This window comes from Odocoileus virginianus, chromosome 33 (genome assembly GCF_023699985.2).
Source record: "Odocoileus virginianus isolate 20LAN1187 ecotype Illinois chromosome 33, Ovbor_1.2, whole genome shotgun sequence".
NCBI classification, from domain to species: domain Eukaryota; kingdom Metazoa; phylum Chordata; class Mammalia; order Artiodactyla; family Cervidae; genus Odocoileus; species Odocoileus virginianus.
The window spans coordinates 10084581-10108944 of record NC_069706.1 but is presented as its reverse complement, the minus strand read 5'-3'; the positions used below and the strand labels follow the sequence as shown (position 1 = coordinate 10108944).

The 24364-nt window shown below is 47.3% G+C and overlaps 1 protein-coding gene, 1 long non-coding RNA gene, 1 other non-coding gene and 1 pseudogene across 3 annotated transcripts in view; 1 reads left to right on the top strand and 3 right to left on the bottom strand.

Annotated features, from left to right (window-relative positions):
• The window catches only part of LOC139032788 (uncharacterized), a 47861-nt gene extending 37209 nt beyond the window's left edge, over window positions 1–10652 (bottom strand). The window contains exon 1 of the long non-coding RNA XR_011485392.1: window positions 4117–10652. This is a non-coding gene — a long non-coding RNA (uncharacterized lncRNA). The remainder of the gene's footprint in view (window positions 1–4116) is intronic.
• On the bottom strand, window positions 8418–8490 carry TRNAG-UCC (transfer RNA glycine (anticodon UCC)). The gene has a single exon. It is a non-coding gene; the product is annotated as a tRNA-Gly (tRNA).
• A 146-nt stretch (window positions 10653–10798) lies between the features above and the next one.
• ZC3H7A (zinc finger CCCH-type containing 7A) overlaps window positions 10799–24364 on the top strand; it is a 37654-nt gene continuing 24088 nt past the window's right edge. Inside the window, exons 1-3 of the mRNA XM_070460789.1 lie at window positions 10799–10888; window positions 22073–22174; window positions 22942–22981. Coding sequence (XP_070316890.1) covers window positions 22107–22174; window positions 22942–22981 — 108 coding nt within the window. The 5' untranslated portion in view covers window positions 10799–10888; window positions 22073–22106. The remainder of the gene's footprint in view (window positions 10889–22072; window positions 22175–22941; window positions 22982–24364) is intronic.
• Window positions 18951–19363, bottom strand: LOC110131288 (large ribosomal subunit protein eL43-like; annotated as a pseudogene).

The window sequence follows — 24364 nt, the reverse complement described above, 5'->3', positions numbered from 1 at the left end:
AAAAGCTTAGGAAACTTAATGAAAAGATTATAGCATTTTCATTGTAATAAAAGCCCTATCTATAACTTTAGAGAAAAATATGAATGCTATATACATTTTAGAGGAACCCAAATGTAGAACTGAATAGATTTGCTTTATTGTTGAATAGAAATATAAATGCAATAAAAATATATACATATATGATGTTACATGCAATCTTTTTTACTTTCATGTCTTCTGAGAGCCCTCATGCCCTTGGAAATCTTTCAAGGTGGCCTTTTAAATTGGCCTTAGGAGATCTGTGTTGCAGGGCAGTGGGTGTTAAGGAGTATGTATTCATAATCAATATCTTCCTACCCACTACCACCCATCTGGTCTTCTGTACTTTGGATTAATTTCTGACTAGCAAACTGTCTTTTTTTTAGAGGGTATTTATACAGTAGTGGGACACATTTCTCAATAAATAATTATAGACCAATAAATGCTAATACAAAAAATGAAATGTTTATTGAATATCTGTGTTCCAGTCTCTACAGGATATGATGTTACGGGAAAAAGATACAGTCACTACCCTCATGGGGCTTCAGTCGAGGAAGGGAGACAAATATGAATCAAATAACATGCAAACAAATGCGACCTTGCACTTGTGTCTAGGGCCGAAAGGGAGGTACCCCATACACTGAATGTCTCTGCTAGGCAGACTTGATCTCCTGGGGAAAGCTAGGGAAGGCTCCCCTAAGAAAGTGTCCTATGGGGACAGGGAGGCCATGAGCTCAACTTCTTTTTTTCTGCCCCTCCCAGTGCCTGACAAACGGAAGGTTGGGGGGGGGGGGAATGCCATTCCCTTCACCGGGCCTGGAGCTGAACTACAGGGGGAAAGGCTTGTAAAAGACATAGGAGCCAGAAGTTACCAACTCAGGTGGAAAAGTAGGGTGACAGTGCTGGGAATGTGGCGGCAGGAGGGCTGCTATAAAAGGCCAGAGGAAGTCACTCGTATCTTAAAAACTACAAAATAAGACAGAGAGTCACAGATGTAGGAAATAAAAGTTTGGATACCAGGGGGTAAAGGAGGAAGGGATAAATTGGGAAACTGGCTTTGACACACACACACTGCTGTATATAAAGCAGACGCCTAAGAAGGACCTCCTGAATAGCACAGAGGACTCCACTCAGTACTCCGTAATGGCCTCTATGGGAGAGGAGTCTGAAAAAGCGTGGATATATGTACATGCACACGTATAGCTGAGTCACTTTGCTATAAAGCAGAAATTAATACAGCATCAGAAATCAACCACACTCCAATAAAAACCAACTAAAAACACAAAATAAGAATTATAAAACTCATCCCAAACGGCCCAAATGGGGATTATGCACACAGAGGAGAAGTGAAAAGGAAGGACATGTATAGAAAGTCTTCCCGAGCTCTCCAGCTGCCGTGGGTCTCCGTCCCCTCCCTCTCCTTCTTCCTCCCCTTCCCCGCCTTCCTCCCTTCTCCCCCCTCCCTCCCCTTCCTCCGAGTTCCACTTTTGAGATGCTTCTGAGCTGTCCAACAAGAGACGTTAAGCAGGCAGTTGGATTATTTATTGGGCTGGGACTCAGGACTGATCTGGGCTAGAGGCCTACATGGGAGGGCCACCAGTGCATTAACAACAGTGGAGGCCAGAACCGTACATGAGATTGGCTAGATGGTAGAGAACTGGAGAAGAAGAGGACCTATATCCATTTATTATCTTCCTTTATCAGCACTAGAGATAAGAGTCTTTGTTTTGGAAAAATGTGCCAGCCACTTATAATCTTCTTTAGGTATCAGGTACTTTTCCTTGGAGGAATAATCCTTTATCCCTTTCTTGGCTGAGTTGACAGAGCTCAGCGAAGAAACGGAATTACATACTGACCCCCCAGCACCAGGGGTGAGTATATAATTGAAGCCCAAGTCATTAGTTTCTAACATGACTGCATATACTGTCAATGGACAACAACTCAACTGTGTGACATCCCCCAAGCCTCAGTGATTGATTCGGGACGGGCAGACGCTGACCTGGTTCTGGCCAATGAGACTCAGGCCTTGAATATTTGTGGGGGTTGCCGAGAAGACACCCCATAAGCCTGAAACTGCTAGCAGCTGTTTGGACTCCATAAAGGGAGGAAAGTAACAAAGTTGAGTGATGGAAAAAGCCTGGGTTTTGCTGACATTGAAGCTGGCTTTACCTGGGTAGGTGAATTTACATGTGATTAAGTTAAACTTGCTTATTGCCTTAATATAGGCTAAGCAGCGCCCCCTACTTAAAGATCATTGCTACCAAAAAATGCTTGATACACCCATTCATAGACTTTAAAGAAAATGGCAGTAGAGAACTCCCTGGCGGTCTAGCAATTAGGACTCCATGCTTCCAACGACAGGGGTTGGGGTTTGATCCCAGGTTGGGGAACTAAGATCCCATAAGCCCAAGTAGTGCAGCCAGGAAAAAAAAGAAAAAAAACCCAGTAAAGGGTTGTCCTTAAAGAGGATCTTGCCCCTGAAACGGTAAGTAAATCACTAATACTGTGGGTTCCCCTGGTTAGAGGGACTTCTTTGCCAGAACTTGATGTACTCCCAAGGTGCCAACTACTGCAATGCCTACTCGGGATGAGTTAGCCAACTTAAAACCCGTTCCTCTGATCAAAGCTGAAGAAAAGCAAGACAGACTTTGCTGATACTGTAGATGAGGTGAGGAAGAGTAACATTTGAATTAAGAAGCAAAGAGAGCTCTTACAAGGTCATGATGAGCCTAAGAATGTTTAAAATCTGGTTAGATTTTTAAAAAAATATATAACTTAATTTTTTTGGCCACGCTGTGTGGCCTGTGTGATGCCAGTTCCCCGACCAGGGATTGAACTTGTGCCCCTACAATCGAAGCGTGGAGTCCTAACCACTGGACTGCCAGAGAAGTCCCTAAAACCTAGTTAGATTTTGTTCTAGAAGAGAAACAAGAGATTTAAACCCATCCTATAATAAATTTGTATGGAATATACGAATTTTGGGGGGTTGTAGCATTTACACATATATACAAACACACACACACACACACACATGCATATTCCTAGAAAGGTCTTTTCTAACAAAAACACATGCCTTAAATAGCATGCCTGAAGGACGGACACTGAATGATAGGGAGCAGAGCTGGCTCAGGTTTTTTTTTTTTTTTAATTGATATTTAAAATTTATAGCACAACCAGATGACTATGATTCAGATTTAGAGTTTATTCACATTTATTCCTTTTTTGCAAATGTCTTTAAAAATACATTAATTTAAAATTTTGCTGTAAATCAGTCTAGAGCAGCAGATGTAGATTTGTGCTAAGTACATTTTATAACAACTTCACAGAAGGGAAAAATGGCTTTGGACATGTTGTTGGAAGCATTCACGTGGTTACTCAAGGGAGAATTTGTACATTTTTTATATTTATGGCTTCTGCAATTTCTTAATAAGCCTTGGCACTCTGCCAAAGGCTATAAAAGACTGAGTAAAATTTATGATCCTTGAGCATGTTAAAAAAAAACAAACACTCTATTGTAGGTTAGTTGGATTAAAGGAGCCTGCCAGCCATTTCCTTTAATTGAGGCAGTAAGTACCTTTTAAACTGCAGTGTCGGTGGTAAGTTTTCTTCTGATTTCATGTTAATCCTCCTCGTGTACACATGTCCTGAGAATTTCACATGTTAAAAGACAGAGATCTTGGACCCTACATCCAACAGATCACGTTCGCTTAACCTACGCTTTAGGTTAATCATAGGGGCTTCACTGATGGCTCAGTGGTAAAGCACGCACCTGCCAATGCAGGAGACATGGGTTCAGTCCCCGGGTTGGGAAGATTCCCTGGAGGAGGAAATGGCAACTCACTCCAGTATACTTGCCTGAAAAATCCCACGGACAGAGGAACCTGGCAGACTACAGTTCATGGGGTCACAAAGAGTCTGACATGACTGTGACAGCACGCACGCCCAGGGGCACTGTGCTCTTTCCTGTTCTAACTGTCTATTTCCCAAGCCCACATCTTGGAGGATCTTCAAATAGCAAGTATAATTTTAAGCATCTTGAGTGTAGGAACTCTGACTGTAGGTTTCAGAATCAGCATACTGAATGTAGTTGGCACTTACATTTGTTGAACAGATGAATGGAGCTCCCTGGATCCCATCCACTATTCCAGAAGGACCATTTCCAGGTGGTTTGAGTTCCAGAGGCTGGAGGCAGTAGAAAGCATGGGCTGGATTAATCAGTGGATGGGGGAAGAAAAGTCAGCTGGGAATAGGTATGGAGGCGAAGACAGAACACATGGAAAGGTGGACCCTTGTACTTCCAGCTTTGGGGCAGAAAGAAGTAGGGGAAAGAATTGAAAATAATTCCTGCTGTGAAGACAGCATGCCTGGATTTCTCATGATCCTCCATCCCCCAAAGCTACTATTAATAGGAACTGGAGCAATTCTTTTTCTAAATGTTAAATGTATCTCCCCACATAAAAGCAAGGAACTGTGTGACACATTGTGGCACCAAACTTAGTATCAAGTCCAGCCTGAGAATCAAGGGAACACACTCTGGAGGCAGAAACCTGCTTTCCTACCACTGTATCCTTTTTGGGGAACTCCAAAGAATTCCTGGAAAAAATGCTGACAAGTAAAACATAAAGTCTTTCATCTTATTCCAATTATTTATTTATCTGCTTCTTTTATTTTCTTGGATAATTAGGGCTCTTGGCTTCCCTGGTGGCTCAGATGGTAAAAAATCTGCCTGCAACACAGAAGACCTGGCTTCCATCCCCGAGTCGGGATGTCTCCTCACCTGCAATTAGTCACACATGTAAGTTGATGTACAGGCCTCCAGCCCATGGGTGGAGGTTTTAGCAAGCTATCTTCAAAGCTGAGTAACATGAGATAAATACCAAGAGAAAGTGGAGAGGAAGCACATGCCTAATCCATATAATACCTACAAAGCCAAATAAAGGAATACAGTTTATACTTTTTGTATCTTTCTTATATTTTAGCATTTCATCAAAGCAGAATGTGGAAGAAGTATCAGTTCAGTTCAGTCGTTCAGTCCTGTCTGATTCTTTGCGACCCCATGAACCACAGCATGCCAGGCCTCCCTGTCCATCACCAACTGCCGGAGTCCACCCAAACTCACATCCATTGAGTCGGTGAGGCCATCCAACCATCTCATCCTCTGTCGTCCCTTTCTCCTCCTGCTCTCAATCTTTCAAATGAGTCAGCTCTTCGCATCAGGTGGCCAAAGTATTGGAAGAAGTATAGTCCCAGTGATTTACTGTGATTACTCAGTTCATATGACTATTCAAGAAGGAATATAATAACATTACATTTTAAAAAATGCTGAACATGTAGGTTCCAGCACAGGTTCCCATAGGAGCACTGACATAATTTGTGCGTGTGGCTTGTCGAAGTATCGTGTGGTCATTTAGTAAACATTTAACATGTGCCTTTCCTGTTCTGAGTCACCATAAAATTGAAGGTTTTCCTTTTCTGGAACACGTATATAAATTGATGCTTTCAAAATGTGGCACTGGAGAGGACTCTTGAGAGTTCCTTGGGCAGCAAGGAGATCAAACCAGTCAATCCTAAAGGAAATCAGCCCTGAATATTCATTGGAAGACTGATGCTGAAGCTGCAGTACTTTGGCCACCTGATGCAAAGAACCAACTCATTGTAAAAGACCTTAATGTTGGGAAAGATTGAGGGCAAGAGGAGAAAGGGGCATCACAGACTCAAAGGACATGAGTTTCAGCAAGCTCAGAGAGGTAGTGAAGGACAGAGAAGCCTGGCATGCTGCAGTTCATGGGGGCAAAGAGTCGGACAAGACTTAATGACTGAACAACAACAACAAATGTAATATTTGCAAACAGATTGTTTCTATTTTCATTCTTATTTGAGGTTGGCCCTGTGGTGAATCCATTTCTGTAGATAATACATTGATAATAGCCTCAAGATGGTGGGTTTATCTTTAAATCATTTTTTAAAGATTTTTTTGATGTGGACCATTTTTAAAGTCTTTACTGAATTTGTTACAACATGACTTCTGTTTTATGTTTTTGTTTCTTGGCCAAGAGGCATGCAGGATCTTAGCTCCCTGACCAGGGATCAAACCCACACCCCCTGCAATGGAAGGCGAAGTCTTAATCATGGGATCACCTGGGAAGTGCCCTGAGGTTCCATTTTCAAGCCAGTGACTCAAGCATTTTTCCCCTTCAGGATACCTAAGAGATCTGTCACGCTTCCATCATGCCCCCCTCAGGAACAGTTTTTCCAAACGTAGGGGGACTAGGGAGCATGCTTCATGGTGTCTGGGGGTGGGACCCGGTGCAAATGCCCCTCCGCACCTCCAAGATTGTGGTGGCAAGTTTATTCCATTCATTAGTCAACACCTTGAGGGAAATGTAACTGCTAATTACTGACCATTCTCTGTGCCAGGTGCCTTATGTACACACTATTTATTATTAGCCACATGTTAAGACGATGAGCTCAAGAGTGAGGTGTAAGAAACGGGCCCCAGGCCATCCATATGGGTAAGGAGCGAGTTGGGATTTAACCCTTGTTTCCCAAACTCCAAGTTCCCTCCCCACTGTGCTGTCTCCTAACCAACTGCTTGTATCTTAGATGTTCACTATCTCAGTTTGTACCTGCTGTTCTCACAAAATAACCATAGATTGGGTGGCTTAACCAAGAGACTTTTTTTTTCTCAGATATGAAGGCTGAGAAGCCCAAGATCAAGATGACAACTGATCCGACATATGTGGGGGTCTCACCAGACCCCATCCCAGCTTGCAGGTGGCTGTCTTCTCCTTGTGTCCTCACACGATGGGGAAAGAAATCATTTCCCTCATTTCTCTTTTATAAGGGCACTAATCCTGTTCATAACGGCTGCACCCTCATGACCTGATCACCTCCCAAAGGCCCACCTTCTAACATCATCACACTGAGGGTCTGGATGTCTAACATAAGAACTTAAGAGAGGGGGCACAAACATTTGTGCCACAACATTCACCTCATATTTATTTGGAGGAACTTGAGTCAGAGAGAATGGTGTTTATAACATTATGAACATCTTTTTTTTTTCCTTTGGAGGGGACTTAGGATGTGAATATATAAGACAAAACACACTTTTGTCATGTGTGCATGCCAGCTGCAGCTGAGAATCTTCAGAAACTTTACACACAAAACAGGGCCATCACTGATGTTACTGCCAGGGCGCAGGAGCTGCTGGCCAGAGATCCCCACAGTCCAAGAACTCACTCCCACACTTCCAGATGAGTGCTAGCAGATGAGGTTCTTAAACGAAGACTCCTAATTTGGTGCCCTGCTGAAAGGAAAACCCAAGGCAACCAAAAATAGACATATACTGACTCCTCATACAGTTGAGAATTTTGACAGCATAACATGCAGAGGAGTGGAGAATTCAAGGTGGGTAGGAAGACTGGGATCACAAACTAATGCAAAATGCACACACACCTTAGCAAAAACAAAACCCATCTAAAAAGAACAGGCCAAATAAAATAAAAAGAACAGGCCTTGGGACTTCCCTGGTGCTCCAGTGGATAAGAATCCACTTTGCAATGAAGTGGACTTGGGTTCGATCCCTGGTTGGGGAACTAAGATCCAGTAAGACACAGAGCAACTTAGCCCACACATCACAACGACTGAGCCTGCACACCACAGTGAAAGATCCTGCATGCAGAAACGAAGACCCGGCATGGTCAAATAAACAAAATAGATTAATTAAAAAAAAGATCAGGCCTGGTTTGCCTTCTCTTGCTTAGCAGAATACACACTTCTGGTCATAAGAACTCTCCCATAGACAGATGAGATAGATGTGAAGATCATCCTACATGATCTGGACGGGCTCTGTGTCACCACAAGGTACTTATAAGGGAAAGAAGAAAGCAGGAGAGCCAGAGAAGACCTGACGTCGGAGGCAGAGCCGGGGAGGTGCATCCTGAGAAAGGCTTCCCTCATCACTGCTGGTTTTGAAGACAACGGGAGGTACCGTGAGTGAAGGGAGGCTGCAGCCCCCAAAAGGTGAGAAAGGCAAGAGAACAGTCTTTTTTGGAGCCTCCAGAAGCTATCAGCCCTGTCCATACCTTGACTTTAGCCCATGAGACTCACTGTCAGGCTGCCAGGACTGTAAGATAGTAAATATGCATTATCTTAAGCTAGTAAGTTTGTGGTGATTTGTTACAGCAGCCAAAGGCAACTCATACAATCCCATCGAGTTTTCTCTTGTACTGGCAAAATGAAGCCCATCTTCATATAGCTTTACAACACCCTTCAGGGCCTGGCCCTTGCTCATATCCTGTCTAATTTCCTGGGACCCCACTGAGGTGTCTGGGTCCAGCCACTCTGGTCTTTCAGCATCTTCTTTTTTTTTTCTGCTGTGTCAATACATGGGATCTTAGTTCCCTGACCAGGGATCAAACCTGCACTCCCTGCATTGGAAGTGCAGAGTCTTAACCACTGGACCACCAGGGAGGTCCCTTTTCAGTATCTTCTGACTTAAGTCTCCTCTCTCCAAGCACCCCTGCAGCCAGTTACCTCTTGCTCATCCTGCACACTTTAGCTCCTAGTTACCTGGGGACATCCATTTGAGAAACGTTTATAGGGTGCTAGTACTATTCTAGGAGCTGGGAATAGAGAACAGCACAGAAAGAGTCTCTACTGTCCTACAGTGGAGGAGGAGGACCACAAATAAGAACCCAAATGATTAAGCAAGGTCATTCCAGAGAGGGATGACCAAACAGAACGCTGAGTCAATGGGCAATTTAAGGTGGCGGTCAGGGAAGGTCTCTCCAAGAGATGTCTGAGCTGAGACCTGAGTGATGAACAGAATCCCTTCAACAGACGGTCAGCTCTTCTTGAATGCTCCTGTCACAGCGCTTAGCTGGTGTTACAGACTGAATTGTGTCCCCTCCAAATTCTTATGTTAAAACTTTAACTCCTGACATGACTGTATCTGGAGACAGGGCCTTTGAGGAGGTAATTAAGCTTAAATGAAGTCAAAAGGGTGGGGCCCCAAGCCAATATGACAGGTGTCCTCCTAGGAAGAGAAAGGCTTGTACACAGAGGAAAGGCCACGTGAAGACACAGAGAGAAGGTGGCCTTCTGCCGGCCAGGCAGACAGTTCCCGTCAGAAACTAACCCTGCCAACACCCTGATCTTGGACTTCCAGCCTCCAGAACGCTGAGAAAATGCATTCTTGTTTAAGCCTCCAGGTCTGTTGGTATCTTGTTACAGCAGCCTGAGCTAGTACACCAGGTTTATAAACTGACATCACCCAGATCTCGGTCAGTACCACCCAGCGGCCTTCTGGTTCCCCCTCTTGCTCCTCCTATTACGCCAAGTCTCAGCACAAAAGCCCTAGAGAACTTCCTGAAATGCAGATCACATGTCACTCCCAATTCAGACTCAGGAGTGCCACGCAGAAAAAGCTCCAAATGCCAAACAGTGGCCCGTTTCGGTTACTCAGACCTGACTGCCCTCAAACACACCAGCCAAAGAGTTTCCCTCCTGTTCCCCTGACACCAAGCTCCAGCCTCCCTCTGCTGGGAGCACCTTCCTCAGTTCTGCAGACTATCACCTTCGCAGCAGCGTCCCTCCCCATTTTAAGAGAGACTCTCCCAGCGCGGTCTCCTTATCCAGACCTGTCTCCTGGCTTTTCACCGCCCAGAACCGTCTTTTCTGCATCTTGGCGGGTTCCCACTGCCACTCCGCATCCCATTATGGGGCAGGGACTCTAGAGCCCCGAGCACTGCTGGCTGTTGAAAATACAGGTGGATGGGGGACTTCCCTGGTGGCCCAAAGGTCAAGACTTTGCCTTCCAGTGCCGGGGCTTCAGGGGCTCCATCCCTGGTCGGGGCGCGGAACAAAGACCCCCACATGACTTGAAGCCGAAAAACCAAAACATAAAACATTCTAACAAATTCAAGACTTTTAAAAAGGTCCACATCACCAGGATAGGGAGGTACCTATTAGAAGTTTTAGATTGTTGACGATAGATTAACAATAAAGTGATGCTCTGGTGGGAAAAAATAATTAAAAGGTACACATTAAAAAAAAAATCTTAAAAAAAGAAACAAGAAAATCCACGTAGAAGAGGTGTCATGGTGGGGCGGGGGGGGAGATTTGAAGGACGGGAGCCAGGCCCTCTAGCCGTCCATGTCAGAGTCGCCACTGAGTTCCGTGCTCTTCCTCATCTGCAGGAAAGAGGACAACGACGTCCACAGGCTCCAAACAGTTCACAGGCCGGAGAGTAAGGAGCAACAGCTAAGGACTTGCTAAATAAACAGTGTCTCGGGGGAGGCACCTCCCGACACGCGAAACGAGGTCAGTTTCCTTTGAGACGCTGTTCTAACTCCCCGCTAGCCTCTGCTCCGGGGCCGCGCGGTCCAGAAAAACACTCGTCCGGCACGCATCCATTTGAACCGCACGTCCACCCCCAATCGGTTCCCTGGACCGCTGCTTCCGGGAGCCTCGCGGCCCCTCCAGTGGCTCCGCCCCGAGGACGCAGCCCGGCGCGAACCGCACGCCCGCCTCGGGGGCAGCCCCAGAGGCCCGGGCCGAGGGTCGCCGCCTCCCGGTGCCGCCGCCGCCGCCGCCCGGCCCGACGTGGCGCCGCCACCGCCCCCGGCGCCGACGCTCGCGGGCACAGCCAATGGCGGCGTCTCCCGGGCGGCGGGCGCGGCCTCCGGCCGCCAGAGGGCGCCGCGCGAAGGCCAAGGAGCCGCTGCCGCCGCCACCGCCGCCGCCACCGCCGCCGCCGCCGCCGGGTCGCGGAGGGAAGCTGCGAGCGAGCGCCCAGGCCACCGCTGCCGCAGCCGTCGCCCGCTCACCGCGCGCTGCTGCCCGCCCGCCGGCGCTGCCGTCCCCGCAGGTAGGTGCGCGCCGCCCGCCGGCCCGCGCGCCGCCCGGTCGCCGCCTCGTGCTCGCGCGCGGCCGGTAACGGACACAGGCGGGGGAGGGGCGCGCGCTCGCCCGCCCCGCGGCGAAACGGCGGCCCCGGGGCCGCGGGGCTCGGCCACAAAGAGCGCGCGGCCCCGGCGCAGGGGTGGCCCGAGCGCGCGCCGCCGCCCGGGCCCCCGCGGGCGCGCCGACGGGGGCGGGCGGGTCCCGGTGCCTCCCTCCCTGGGGGGCGGCGGGGGGGCGCGTCTCCGCCAAGTGGGGCGCAGGGGCGCCGCCGCGCGCCCCATCCCCGCATGTGTTTCGGTTGACAAAACACCCCCCCCCCCCCGGATATTTAACTAAAAAATATACATTTTCCCGTACTATTTGTGTCTGTTCCGGTGATCGAGGACCCCCCCCCCCCCCCAAATCCAGTACCTTGGGTTTGGGGGCGGGAAGGATGCTCGCAGGGCCCTTGGCTCATTAATTTCAGGTCACTTTCCCTCCCCACCCCGTTATTATTATTATTATTATTTTTGGCGCGGGGCTCACGTCTAGGACGCGCACGAATGGTTTCCTGTCTATTGTGGACACCGAGACGGCCCGGGCTGGAGGTTTCTTGTCCCCACCCTTAAAGAATGAAGACCTGTCAGTTCCCATTAGCGTGAATTTCCTGTCGGGGACGGTCACTGCAGGGGTGTGGTCCAGCTGGAAAGCTCTGGCTGGTCCCGAGAGGTCGCGCCTGCACCCTGATTGGGTGAAATTTTCTGGACTTGGGTCTTTCCCCCGCGTCCTCCGATACGTAGTTAGGTATTTTAAAGACCAACCGTCCGCCTGAAGTTCGTGTGAGCTGGCCCCGGAAGGTGTCCACTGAGTGCTGGAGCGTTTGCAATGTGGCTTGACCTACTAGAGATGCCCTCTTCGGTGAAAGAAACACAGCTGATTTTAAATCACTTAGGAGAAAACAGTAATACACCCCCATTCGTCATTTTTTCCCTGCTTAAATCATACAGGTTGAGATGTTAATGTTTTGAACATACTGGGTTAACGTAAATACATTCTTAATGTCACTGGTTTCATTTTGCTCTCTTCTCCTTTTAACATGGCTACTTGAAAATTTAAAATTAGATATGTGACTGGCATTATATTTCTGTTGGACAGCGTTCAGCCAGAGCCTTGGAATGGGGCAGGGGTGATTAGGAGCCTGTGCCATCTGCTTATTTTTGCCTGCTTCTGTGATGGCACGAGGCCTCCTTCTCTGCTAGGCTCTCAAGGAATCCCCTGCCTCTTCCTTCTCACCCTCAACTGGACTGCCCAACTGGTTGCTTAATGAGGATCTTGTCCTAATTTGCAGAATAATTCAAATTAGTGGATGGAATTTTCTTTGCTGGAAAAATGTTTTCCATCTGCTGTCTACTGGAGTTTGCAGTTTCACTGAGAATCAGACCATGAGCTATCAAAGCTGACTATTTTTGGGGGGGTGGTGTGTGTGTGTGTGTGTGTGTTTTTGTGTGTGTAATGCAAAGCACATGTTAATTTTCAGGTCCTCTGCCACCTAAATGCCTTCCTTCAAATTACCGTGGCTCTTTCTTGGGTTCTGGTCACACGCTGACCTACACTCTTTTCCCTGCCCAACTGTTAGATACTGTCCGTTTTTACGAGTACAAATGGTGGTTGTCAGTGATACTGTCCCCTAAATCTTCATTTTGACTAATTGTAAAGCCTGTCAGTTTGGGAGGGTTAAATCAATGTTAAGTAGGAGAGAATCAATTAGTACAGAATCTCAAGTCCAGTAATGGTGACAGTGACTCTTGGAGAGTTGTGAGCATTCCAGTAAAGGACAAGGTAGAACAGAAGATGTCTGTATTCTGTTGCCTTGGTTACTCTAGAATGGCTTTCAAGAGAAAGTATAATGTGTGGAGATTTGATTTCCAGATAATATCTTGAAGTGTGTGTGTGTGTTAGTGAAAATACTTTTTCTCCAGAATCTCAGGATTGAAAGTGAAATTTGTGTTCTCTAAAGTGTGAAATGTTTGCCAATCTACAGAAAAACTTTAGATAATATTTTTAGGGTGGAGAAATAAGAAAATATTAATCCAGAAGTTTAAAATGTTTACTTGTTCCAAATATTAATTTAAAAAATTTAATTCACATACATGCACACACACAATAGAAGCATTTTAAGTGAGGTGAAAATTTCCTTTGATGCACAGAAACAGGGTCATTTATCCTTACCAGGTTTTACCCAAATAAGCTTGCTTTTTAATTTTGTTATGAGTTTAGCGATGTGTTGTTTAGTTAACTGATTACTATTAATTTCACAAACTGTGAAGCCTTGGGAACCAGGTAATGGATACAGTAAAAGAGAGGCAGAAATTTTTCCGTTGCACAAATGAGAAAGTGGAACCTTTGTGTTTTATTAGAATACTTGAGTCTGGAGCAGGGTAGTAACCTGGCAGTTCACACCTCTGCAGTCCTGGGCATGTCACTGACCCAGGGCCTGGGTGCCCCTGGGCAAGCTGTTTGTAAGATTTTTTTGTCTTTCTTGTCCATTCCTACCATACAGGATTCCTGTGTCAGGCAAGATGTTCCCTGGGCCTTAGGAGGCCTGGGCCCCAGAAGGGGCACCTAGCACAAGTTATATCTGAGAGATCTGAGAGCAAGTTCAAAGTGAACAGCTCGGGGGGTGGGGAGAGGGGTTGGGGGTGGAGTAAAAGTGTGAAATTTCCTCCCTGATGTTGCTTAGCACAGCCTTCATCTTGGGGCTTTCATTTTCAGTAGAAGGGGCAAACTGCCTCATAAGTATATCCAGGAGATTTCCCTGTTCCAAGAAGGTGCCAGAGCATCTGTAATAATGTTTTCCTCCCTGGGTCTATGGTCTCTATGGGATGTAATGTATCCACCTGCTTTTGTAAGTGTTTCCATAGTGTGGGAACACTGTTGCAAGCCGAGGTGACAGGGAACAGTTAACTTGAACTACTTTGTGTGGTGTGTGCGCCTTGACCCAAAGAGGCTTGAGTCTGAGGACCGCATTGACTACAGGCTGATGATTATAATTTTTCACTTGCAACTTAGGAATGCCTTTTTAGGCAGAAAGTCAGGCACTGTGCTGCACATTCCCTAGGGCACCTTCTCTGGTCCCGTGTGAGGATGTCTTGGAAGTACGGCTGTGTGATGATGTTTATTCCCCTTCCTAAACACATGATGTCGTGGGTGGAGCGTATTTCCACTCGCCACTCGGCTCTGGAGTACTGTCCTAAAATTCCCTGTGTCCACACCATTGACCCCCTCTGCTTCTCCGAGTTGCTTTAAATTTCATCCCTTGCCAACGTCATCCTGTGTGCATGAGTGTGCAGAGGGCTGTATTTATTCGGTTTCTCTTGAGTGGCACTGAAGTGCCCACCTGCCTGTGGCAGCTGCGTGCGTCTTTCAGAGCCCAGCCCCGGCACCCTCGGAGCCACGCTGGCCCTCCTGGCAGAGCTCCGTGGATGGGAATTCAGGCCCAGGGCCAGCCCGGGCGGCCGGGCCGCTTCCTGGCTGTGTGATGCTGGCCCGGCCGTGTCGCTTCTGTGTGCTTCGGCTTCCTCTCACTACCTGCCTCTCAGGATTCTTAGGATTAGATGATTTCATAGTCAGAAAACACTTGGAGCGATGCCTGGCATTCAGTCAGAGCCGTCAGTGTTAGCTGTGATTTTTATCTCTGCCGTATATTGTAGTCACATTTCGTTTCCTCGGTGTCTCTGATAATGAACGCTGGTTCCCAAAGTTACCGTGAAAGGCCACAGTTTCGCGTTTCATGGTTTAGTGGTAGCTTTGTGCTAGGCTTGATGTAGTGGGTGTCACCTCACAGGCACAGAATAAATATGTAAGGAATTATACCGGAGAGCCAGGGGACCTTGCCTCCTGTGAAGCTTCAGAGTGAGTAAGAAACTTAAAATCAACTGGCTCCAGGAAGGTGATGTGTGTCCCAGTTTACAGGAGGTTAGCTGATTATGAATTGTTGTTCAGTGGCTCCCTCCCGCATGCCAGGCTCCCCTGTCCTCCACCATCTCCCGGAGTTTGCTCAGACTCTGTAATTGAGTTTCTGGCTGATTCTGTTTATTTATTTTTACTGTTCAAAGCTCCCCCCCTCACCCTCCCACCACTTCCTTTCCGTTTAAGGAGAAGAGGGTGTGGCTGACTGGCTCTTCCCCTGTTGGTGATGAGTGAACTCTTTCAGGAGTGACTTAGGGTTTCAGGGTTTTCCTCTGTTGGCGATCCGTTGATTCCCACCCTATTGATTCACTCCCTTGTTTGTTCCCTGAGGACGTGGGGTCCTCCTCAGCCGGCCCTGCTGGCATCCAGTCACTTCCTCTTTGGCCCTGTCCTTTGATTTATCACGCTTGCCTTGGCTGAACTGCTGTCCCGGGGACTTGGAATGGAGTGTTCTCTTTACACTCGGCCACTTCATTCATTCTTCGCTCAGGTTGACTTGGACCCAGGGAGTGTGAGGTGATCGTGGCTAAGACAGACAGGGGGTCTCTTGGCAGGGAGTGAAGGAGGGGACAGCCTCTAAAGCTGACCCTGAAGCCCAGACTCAGGGCTGAAAGAGCCAGCTCAGGGCAGATCTGAGAAGGGTGTCGTGGGCAGAGGGAACTGCATGCACGAGCTCCCGGAAGCGTGGAGCCCTTGACTCACCCCAGGGACCCACAGGAAGAGGAGCAGCGTGAGCCAGGCCGGGTGAGGGCGAGGTCGCCGTCAGGAGTCTAGATTTGGTTCTGGGTGCGGAGGAGTTTAAGCAGGACCGCAATACTCAGCTTGTGTTTTTAAAGAGCATTCCTATCAGTGTAGTGAGGGGGTGGGACAGTGGCGAGGCGGGGACCCAGAGCGGAGATGGGGAAGGAGGGAGTTGAGACACCCCCTGGCTGGGGCTGGGTGGCCCCGGAGGCCTGAGTGCTCTCAGATCCGGGTGCTCCGCAGGTATTTGACAGTGGCACCGCTGTGGCTTTGTCGGTGGGTTGGCTGGATGTGGTGAGAGAGAGGTTTCTGGTTTGAGCAGTTGGCCCGGAGGTGATCTCAGTACTGAGAAGGGCAGAGTTAGGCTTGGGAGGAGGAGGGTATGACATTAGGGGCCTTCCAGTTAGAAATGCTGAGTAAAGGTCACACACTGGCCCAGAATTTTCTATGGGTCTTACACATGTCGGTGTAGGATAGATGGCCTTTTTGTAAATGGCATTTGGGCAACTGGTAGCTATTTGAGAGGGAGTATGTATATATATACATATCACTCCTTAGAGTAAACTGGTAGATCCGGTTTAAGGAAAAAAAAAATTTATTTTTAATGAAACAGTGAGACTACTAGACGAAAACATGGAGAGTTATTTCATAATCTCAGAGTGGTGCAGACCTTTCTTTCTTTAAATAATTTTATTTCTTTCTTTATTTGGCAGTGTTGGGTCTCCACTGCTGCGAGGGCTTTTCTCTAGTTGCAGTGCTAGTCGCGGTGCATGGACTTCTCGTTGCAGTGGCTTCTTTTGTTGCAGAGCATGGGCTTGAAGGCGTGCAGGCTTCAGTAACTGGTGTGTGGGCTAAGTAGTCGCAGCTCCCGGGCTCTGGAGCATGGGCTCAGTAGTTGTGGCACACAGGCTTAGTCGTTCCGTGACATGTGGGATCTTCCCAGATCAGAGATCAAACCCTTGTCGTCTGCTTGACAAGCATTCTTAACTACTGAGCCGTCAGGGAAGCCCAGGCATTTCTGACTATGTCAAAATCCAGAAGCCATAAAAGATAAGCTACTTAAAAATAAGACTTTTGCTGTCAGAAAGTACCATAATCAACATCAAAAGTTTGACATCATGTTGGGGAAAATAATAATAACATCACAAAGGACTGCTTTCCTCAACACATAAAGAGCTTCCATGAATCAAAACAATTCAGCCTGGAAGAAAAACGCATGAAGGAAATGAAACAACAGTCAGTTCACAGAAAAGGAAGTACAAACGGCTCTTAAATCATTTTAGATGTTCAGCCTCACTAGTGATAGGAAGACTGAAACAAACAAAGCCCCAACCACAGTTGTCACACTGTCTGTCATCTCCCTGACGGTGATGGAAACATCCAATAATTTCTTGTGCACTGGTGGTGGGTAAGGTCAATTGGTAAAACTTGGCAGTAGCTGGCACAATAAAGAAATGCGCCTACCTTTCATCCTTTGGAAATTCTTTGAAGATATGCGCATATGAAATGTCCTGTGTACCTGGTGAACTTTTAAAGATTGGAAACAAGCAAAATGTCCTAGGGGCCTTGTGACTTTACGGTGCAGCCATATCACGGAGCATGCTGCACGGCTGTTAATGCAGCTTGATATGTGTTGACGTGGACTGACCTTCAAGACGAGGTGCCAGTCGAGAAAAGTAAGGTGCGGACGTGTTAGGAGCCCCAGTTTGTATAAAAAATAGCGTATGCACAGGATATTTTTAACTTTTTATTTTGAAATAATTATATATTCACAGGATACTGTGAAAGTCATATATTGAATCCCATGAACCCTTCGTCTGCTTCCCCCAGTGGTGCCGTCTTACCTAACTGAAGTACCACAGCCAAGCCAGGAAACTGACATCTGTATAATACTGTTAATAAGACTACAGACCTTACTCAGCTTTTCATTCACGTGTGTGTGTGTTTCTGGGCAGTTTTATCCCACGTGTAGATTCATGTAACCACCTCTGTAGTCCAGGCACAGCTTTGTTCCTAGAGTGTCTTTGTCAGGATGCCTAGCAGATCAGTGTCGATCTTGGTCTGTTGATTGATTGCCCTCAGAGGGCATACGAGCAGCTGAATGATCGGGCTGGGAAGGCGACGTTCCTTTTCACTCTCATGGTATCTTAAAGCCCTGCTTTCTGAACAGCGGGTGGCATCTGGACATCCAGGTAGAACTACCAGGTAGAAGGTATCTTCGAGCTCTGCCAGGGGATAGACACCGGGCATTGTCGGGCCCTCGATGAGAATATTTCACATCTGGGCGGGGCAGGGGGTTCCTGACGGGAGAGGGTGGTGGTGGGGGCACAGGCAGAGGGGTTCTGGTGCACCCCAGGGCCCTCACGTTTAGAGGTCAGCTGGAGATAAAGCGCGCCCCCCCCCCCCGCCCCCACTTCGAGGAGGGAAGGGACCCCTGTCATGTGCTGCTGAATTTGAAGAGAAGTGGTTATTGGATTACCTTTAAAGTTTCTTTCACTTTAAAACAGGCTCGATTCTGTTGACTGGATCCCAAAATAAGATGGTGTGGAAAGCCTTTATTGTTTTATTTTAAAATGAGATGTGGGGGGGATGTTTACCTTCATTGCACAGGTAAAACTAGCTACGGCGGGAAAAAATCAGAAGAGTGATTGCCCTGGGTGCGGGATAGGGGAGGATTGGCTGGAGACCAGGGGCCCGAGGGAACTTCCTGGAGTGAGGGCAGCGGTGTGTCTCAAGGCCAGGGTCTGGGTTACCTGAATGTATTGTTTGTCAAAACCTGCCTTAACGTGTGTGCATTTTACCGTAAAAACTGCAAACAGATGTTGAACTCCACATAATGCTGAGGTGTTTCGCGGTGAGTTATAATTGATGTCTGCAGCTCACTTTGCAGTTTACAAAATTGTGTTGGTGGATGGACGGGGGGTGGGCAGACATCAGTAAAGATGGGCAGATGTAATACATATACCAAAATATTAATTGTAGGATATAGGTAGTATAGTGGTATATGATATTCATGGTAAAAAAAAAAAAATAACTTTGCTGTGTGTATAAAATTTTTCGTAACAAAATTTAGGGGAAAATTCTACAGAACACGAAACGCTGTGTTATCTTATATTTAATGTCACTTCATGCTATGTTCCCCAATCTTTAAACATGTAAAGGTGGCATGGTGTTTCCTGCTGTTAGGAATCTACATCTTACTTTCTCTTAATCACTTGCTTGAGTCGTCAGCTCTTTCTCTGCTGCCCTTTGTCCTCAAGAGGCCAGGGTTCAAGGTTTTCGAGCACTTCCTGGGGAAGCAGCTCTAAGGCTCTTATCTTGGCGGATTATCCTAACCCCGGAGTCCCTTCTGAGTCCACAGATTTGCTTTTTTTGTCATTGTTACATAAATGAACCCATTTATTATAGGCTAGACAACGTTATCAAATGGTGGTGCTTCTCCTGGTCCTTAATTCCTTCAGTCTTCTTTCTGACGGCAGCCTTGACTGTGATGGCAGAGGTGGTGGTGAAGGTCCAGGCACCACCAGCTGCTGTTCTCACGCAGGAACCGCAGCGCCAAATGCCCACGGCTCGTCCCTTCATCTTGGTTTTGCCACAGAAGGAGCAGGTGTGCTTGGCACGCTGGCGGTTTCATTTTCTTCACCATTTTCCTGAGGGAGGCACCATAACGGGCCCCGTGTTTGCCCATGATTCCAGCCTTGTGGGTGTGTTTCGCCAGGTGGCCGCCACCTAGGTCCGAGCCCAAGAGCCAGATTTACTTTTCAGGCGAACCTCAAACTAATTCCCCACCTCGCCAGGCCAGGGAGAGGCCTGTCGTTCCCTGGAGGAGAGGAGAGGCTTCTTGCCTGCAGCTTCTTTTCTTTGATCCCAGTCCCGCCAGCCTGACCACCCTGGGCCCCCAAATGCAGCCGTGGGTGCCTTTGAGCTCCAAGGTTCTGACTATGACTTAAGTTAAAGGAGAAAAAACCCAAGTGGCCCCGGAAGGGCTCAGAAGCCACATAGGCTTCTTTGAATACTTCCTTTTCCAGAGGTCATTTATTCACAAGATTTAGAAACAATTTCTTTCAAGGTTTGCTGTGAGGAGACTCTGTCTTCCCCTCGCCCAGCCCGGGTTTCTCTCGCTGCTGTTGCTTCTGTGAAGTCTTCCCCTCGCCCAGCCCGGGTTTCTCTCGCTGCTGTTGCTTCTGTGAAGTCTTCCCCTCGCCCAGCCCGGGTTTCTCTCGCTGCTGTTGCTTCTGTGAAGTCTTCCCCTCGCCCAGCCCCGGGTTTCTCTCGCTGCTGTTGCTTCTGTGAAGTCTTCCCCTCGCCCAGCCCGGGTTTCTCTCGCTGCTGTTGCTTCTGTGGATCCACCTGGAGCTATCTCGCGTGTGGCTTGTGCTCAGCTGCCTCAGGTGCGTCTACTCTTCACGACCCCGTGGACTGTAGCCCGCCAGGCTCCTCTGTCCGTGGCATTTCGCAGGCAAGAGTACCGAAGTGGGTTGCCACTTCCTTCTCCAGGGGATCTTCCCTACCCAGGGATCGCACCCGTGTCTGTGGCATTGCAGGTGGATTCTTTACTGCCAAGCTACCAGGGAATCATGAACGTTGTTGAGAGAGTAGAGGAAAAGTTCTCATCACAAGGAAAAAAATATTTTTATACTTTTTTAATTTTGTGTTTATATGAAGTGATGGATGTTCACTAACCCTGTTATGGTAGTCATTTCATGAAGTTTTTATGTTGGATCATTGTGTTTTACACCTTAACCTTACACAGTGCTGTGTTTAGTGGTATCTCAATAAAACTGAAAGGGGGAAAAAAGAAAAAAGCCTTAGCACAGGTTCCCAGGTTTCAGGGCGCTCCAGCCTCCATCCCACTCTACACTTTGAAAAACGGTAGAATTCAAAATAAAACTTGCTTAACACGCGGTAAGCAGTAATGAAACTAAAACTATTCAGCTATGTATACTTGAACCTTGAGTGCAGATTCGTAGTTTTTGTGACACGATGTCCTCTTAGAATTAACTCTCAGAAGTCCTCGTCCAAGGGTGACTGTGTGGCCCCCGCAGCCCCTCCCCACCCCACCAGGGAGCATTTAACAAAATCTGGAGATACTGGTTTGTCACAGCTGAGGGGAGGAGTGCTGCTGGCCTTAGTGGGCAGAGGTCAGGACGCTGCCAGCGTCCCACGGCACACAGGACAGCTCTCCACGCTAGAGAATTTGTTGTCGTTATTTAGTCTCTGAGTCACGTCGGACTCTTTGCGACCCTGTGGACCCCAGCACGCCAGAGTTTCACTATCTCCCAGAGTTTGCTCAAACTCATGTCCATTGAGTCGGTGATGCCATCCAACCATCCCATCCTCTGTCCTCCCCTTCTCCTTTTGCCCTCAAATCTTTCCCAGCATCAGGGTCTTTCCCAACGAGTCAACTCTTCACATCCGACCAGAGTATTGGAGCTTCAGTGTCAGCATCAGTCCTTCCAGTTAATATTCAGGGTTGATTTCCTTTAGGATTGACTGGTTTGATCTCCTTGCAGTCCAAAGGACTCGCAAGAGTCTTCTCCAACACCACAGTTCTAAAGCATCAATTCTTCGGTGCTCAACTTTCTTTATGGTCCAACTCTCACATCTATACATGAGTACTAGAAAATCATAGCTTTGACTATACAGACCTTTGTAGGCAAAGTGATGTCTCTGCTTTTTAATATGTTGTCTGGGTTTGTCATAGCTTTCCTCCCCGAATGGCTGAGATTGAGTGACCCTAGTTGAGGACGCTGAGAGGTGACATTTTATCCCATTTCTCTTCTCTGTGGTTCTCCTGTAGCTTTCTGGGAAATACTTCATGAACAGTGGCCAGTCAGGGTAAATACCCCCGGTGTTGACATCAACCTGAGTTACATTTGAGGTAAACCCTTACCGTCCAGAAAATTCCAATTAAAGTAACTTCACTTAGATTCTCATTCTATCAGTTGTATCAACAAGGATTGTTTCAAAAGTCTGTGTAACAAAGTACAGATCAGGCTTAGACTCTGCTCACAAGGAAGTCAAAATCCCTCAGAGGCAAGCGGATATGAAACCTTTTTGCTCCTGGAAGGTTTCCAGAAGCAAAACAAGGCCAGGACTGTTCACAGGGCTGCTTCCGCGAGCGTAGAGACAGGCCAGAAACAAAACCTGCAGTTGAAGGAGGGTAGATGAGAGGGGGCGAGAGAGGTGACTTGTGCGTGGGGATTGTTTAGGAGGGGCCTGCCCAACCTGCCCAGCTGTTCAACGTGGAGCGGGGAGAGTGTGGGCACCCTCTGCTCGAGGCACTCAAGACAGTGGGGACCTTGGGCCCCCAAGCGTCCTTGGCCTTGAAGACCCTAGCCAAGCTGGGGGAGATGAATGCGTCCACAGTTTATTGTGCGACATGACCTCGATCCTGAGTGTTTTAATTGGGGTCCAGGAGCCCGACGCCTTGTGTAACTTGTTGCCTGTTTCTTTCCAGATTTCTCCTTTAGAAGGTGGATGTGCGGGATAACATGTCCAGTGTGTCCGAGGAGAGAAGAAAAAGGCAGCAGAACATTAAGGAAGGACTACAGTTTATACAGTAAGGGCTCCCTGCACACCTCATGTCCTCGCCACGTAGCGGTTCCTGTTTGCTGTGGCTCTGCATTTACCAGGGGATAGGAAACTTTTAGTCCTATTCACTTGGGTTAGAAATCCGATATTTTTTGTCCCAGCAATGCTTTCTGTTCCCGGAACATCAGTCTTTTTGTGTTCTGAGGCCGTCACTGATATTTCAGGGTTAAAATCCTGACGTATCTCCCAAAATGTTTGACGGAGGAATTTGAACCTATTTCACTCTGATGAGGGAAAGTCAACATCGGTCAGCACCCAGGGCTTTTGTGGTCACAGTCCTCCTGTTGAGAAGCCTGATCTCCAACTGGCCTTCGTGACGCACGTCAGCAACAGGACCACAGCCCGGGTGGCCATGTCCAAGCAGAAAGACTTCTTTGTCCCTCCTAGGAAGGGGATATTCTTTCCCTCTGTTCTGCAGTGAATTGGAACAAGTAGAACCAGTGTTTCCGTACTATTTTAAAACTTTTTCGGCACGTGAAGAATTAGGCCCTCTTTTAGTAGAAGTAGATTTGAAAGGTAAATATTTACCCTAAAGAAAGTACAAAAGAATAGTTTTAGATTTTTTTCGTGACTACAGTTACATGTGAATCATGGTCATAGAGGACAAATGGGTCTTTCAAATGTGCTTTGAACCAGTGGTGAGCTAATGAGAACCGCTAGTTTTAGGGTCACTCCTGGATAAACAAATCCTGACAGGGACCTGATCATCAAAATTAACTGGTTTCTTCTTCTTAGGTCACCGCTGTCGTATCCAGGAACACAGGAACAATATGCGGTAAGGAAAAGATGTGTTTGAAAGTAGCCTGTGAACTGTCACATGTAGCCCAGCTTGGCAAACCCTGATGCGGCCTTGTGTCTGTTTTTGTAAATAAAGTTTTATTGGAACACAGCCATGCTCATTTGCTGATGTGTTATCTGGCTGCTTTCATGACATGGTTGAGAGAGACCGAATGGCTCACAAAGCCTCAAATCCTGTCTGGGTATTTATAGGAAAAGTTTGTCAACTCGTGTATATAAGACAAGGTTGAGTTTTTTCCGACATATTTGGACAGTTGTGTATTTTCTTTCCTCTGTTAATATAGTTTTGAAGTGATTTCTTCTGAGCCCCTTGACAATTACTTTTTGCCTTTCATTTCAGGAAGAATGAGAGGGACAGATTATTTTGAGAAGGAGAGTATAGAGTGTCTTTTGGTTTTTCTTCAGCAGAGAAACTGTCACACTAAAGGGGTGACTGGGTAATCAAATGAAAGAGCTGGAGATGAGTCTAGTTGGGAGAAAGCCCAGTGGGCTAGGCCTGGAACTAAAGACCCGCGTCACTGCAGACTGTTAGTTCCCTGTGGCTTTGTGTCTCTGCGGGTTTTGGTGTTTCTGAACGTCACTTCTTTCTCTCTGCCTCCCTCCTTCTCTGTTCATTTCAGCCTCTTCCTTTTCTCCAAACAGACGTAGAACTGTAAAGTATGAGAGCTAGCAATCATGTGGAGTAGTCCTTTGATTTTACGGGCACTCGGGGCCAGAGCGGGGAACCAGCCTGTTTCTCAAGTTACCTCAGTCATTAAAGATTGATCTGGACAGTTTCCTTTGTCACTTTCATCAGCTTAAATGTGAATTCATGAAACGAGATGAAGAGCTGCATGTTTATCTGCCCACTTGATAGGAAAGGATTACTTATTAATTTATTTTGGGAGCTGCACTGGGTCTTCATTGGGTGCACAGACTCTCTAGTTGAGGTGCACAAGCTTAGTTGCTCCAAGGCATGTGGGATCTAGTTCTGTAACCAGGGATCGAGCTGGTGTCCCCTTCATTGGAAGGCGTTTCTTAACCACTGGGCCACCAGGGAAGTCCCGGAAAGGGACTTTTAAAATCTTAAAGCAATGATAGTAATCCTGAAGGAAACTTAAAGAACCTTTGCCCCTACCAAAAGAACATGTATACTAAAAGCAATAAAAAAAAAAGATTTGACATCCCCTGGAAGAAAAACTGACCGACCTAGACAGCATATTAAAAAGCAGAGACATTACTTTGCTGACACAGGTCCATCTAGTCAAAGCTATGGTTTTTCCAGTGGTCATGTTTGGATGTGAGAGTTGGACTGTGAAGAAAGCTGAGCACCGAAGAGTTGATGCTTTTGAACTGTGGTGTTGGAGAATACTCTTGAGAG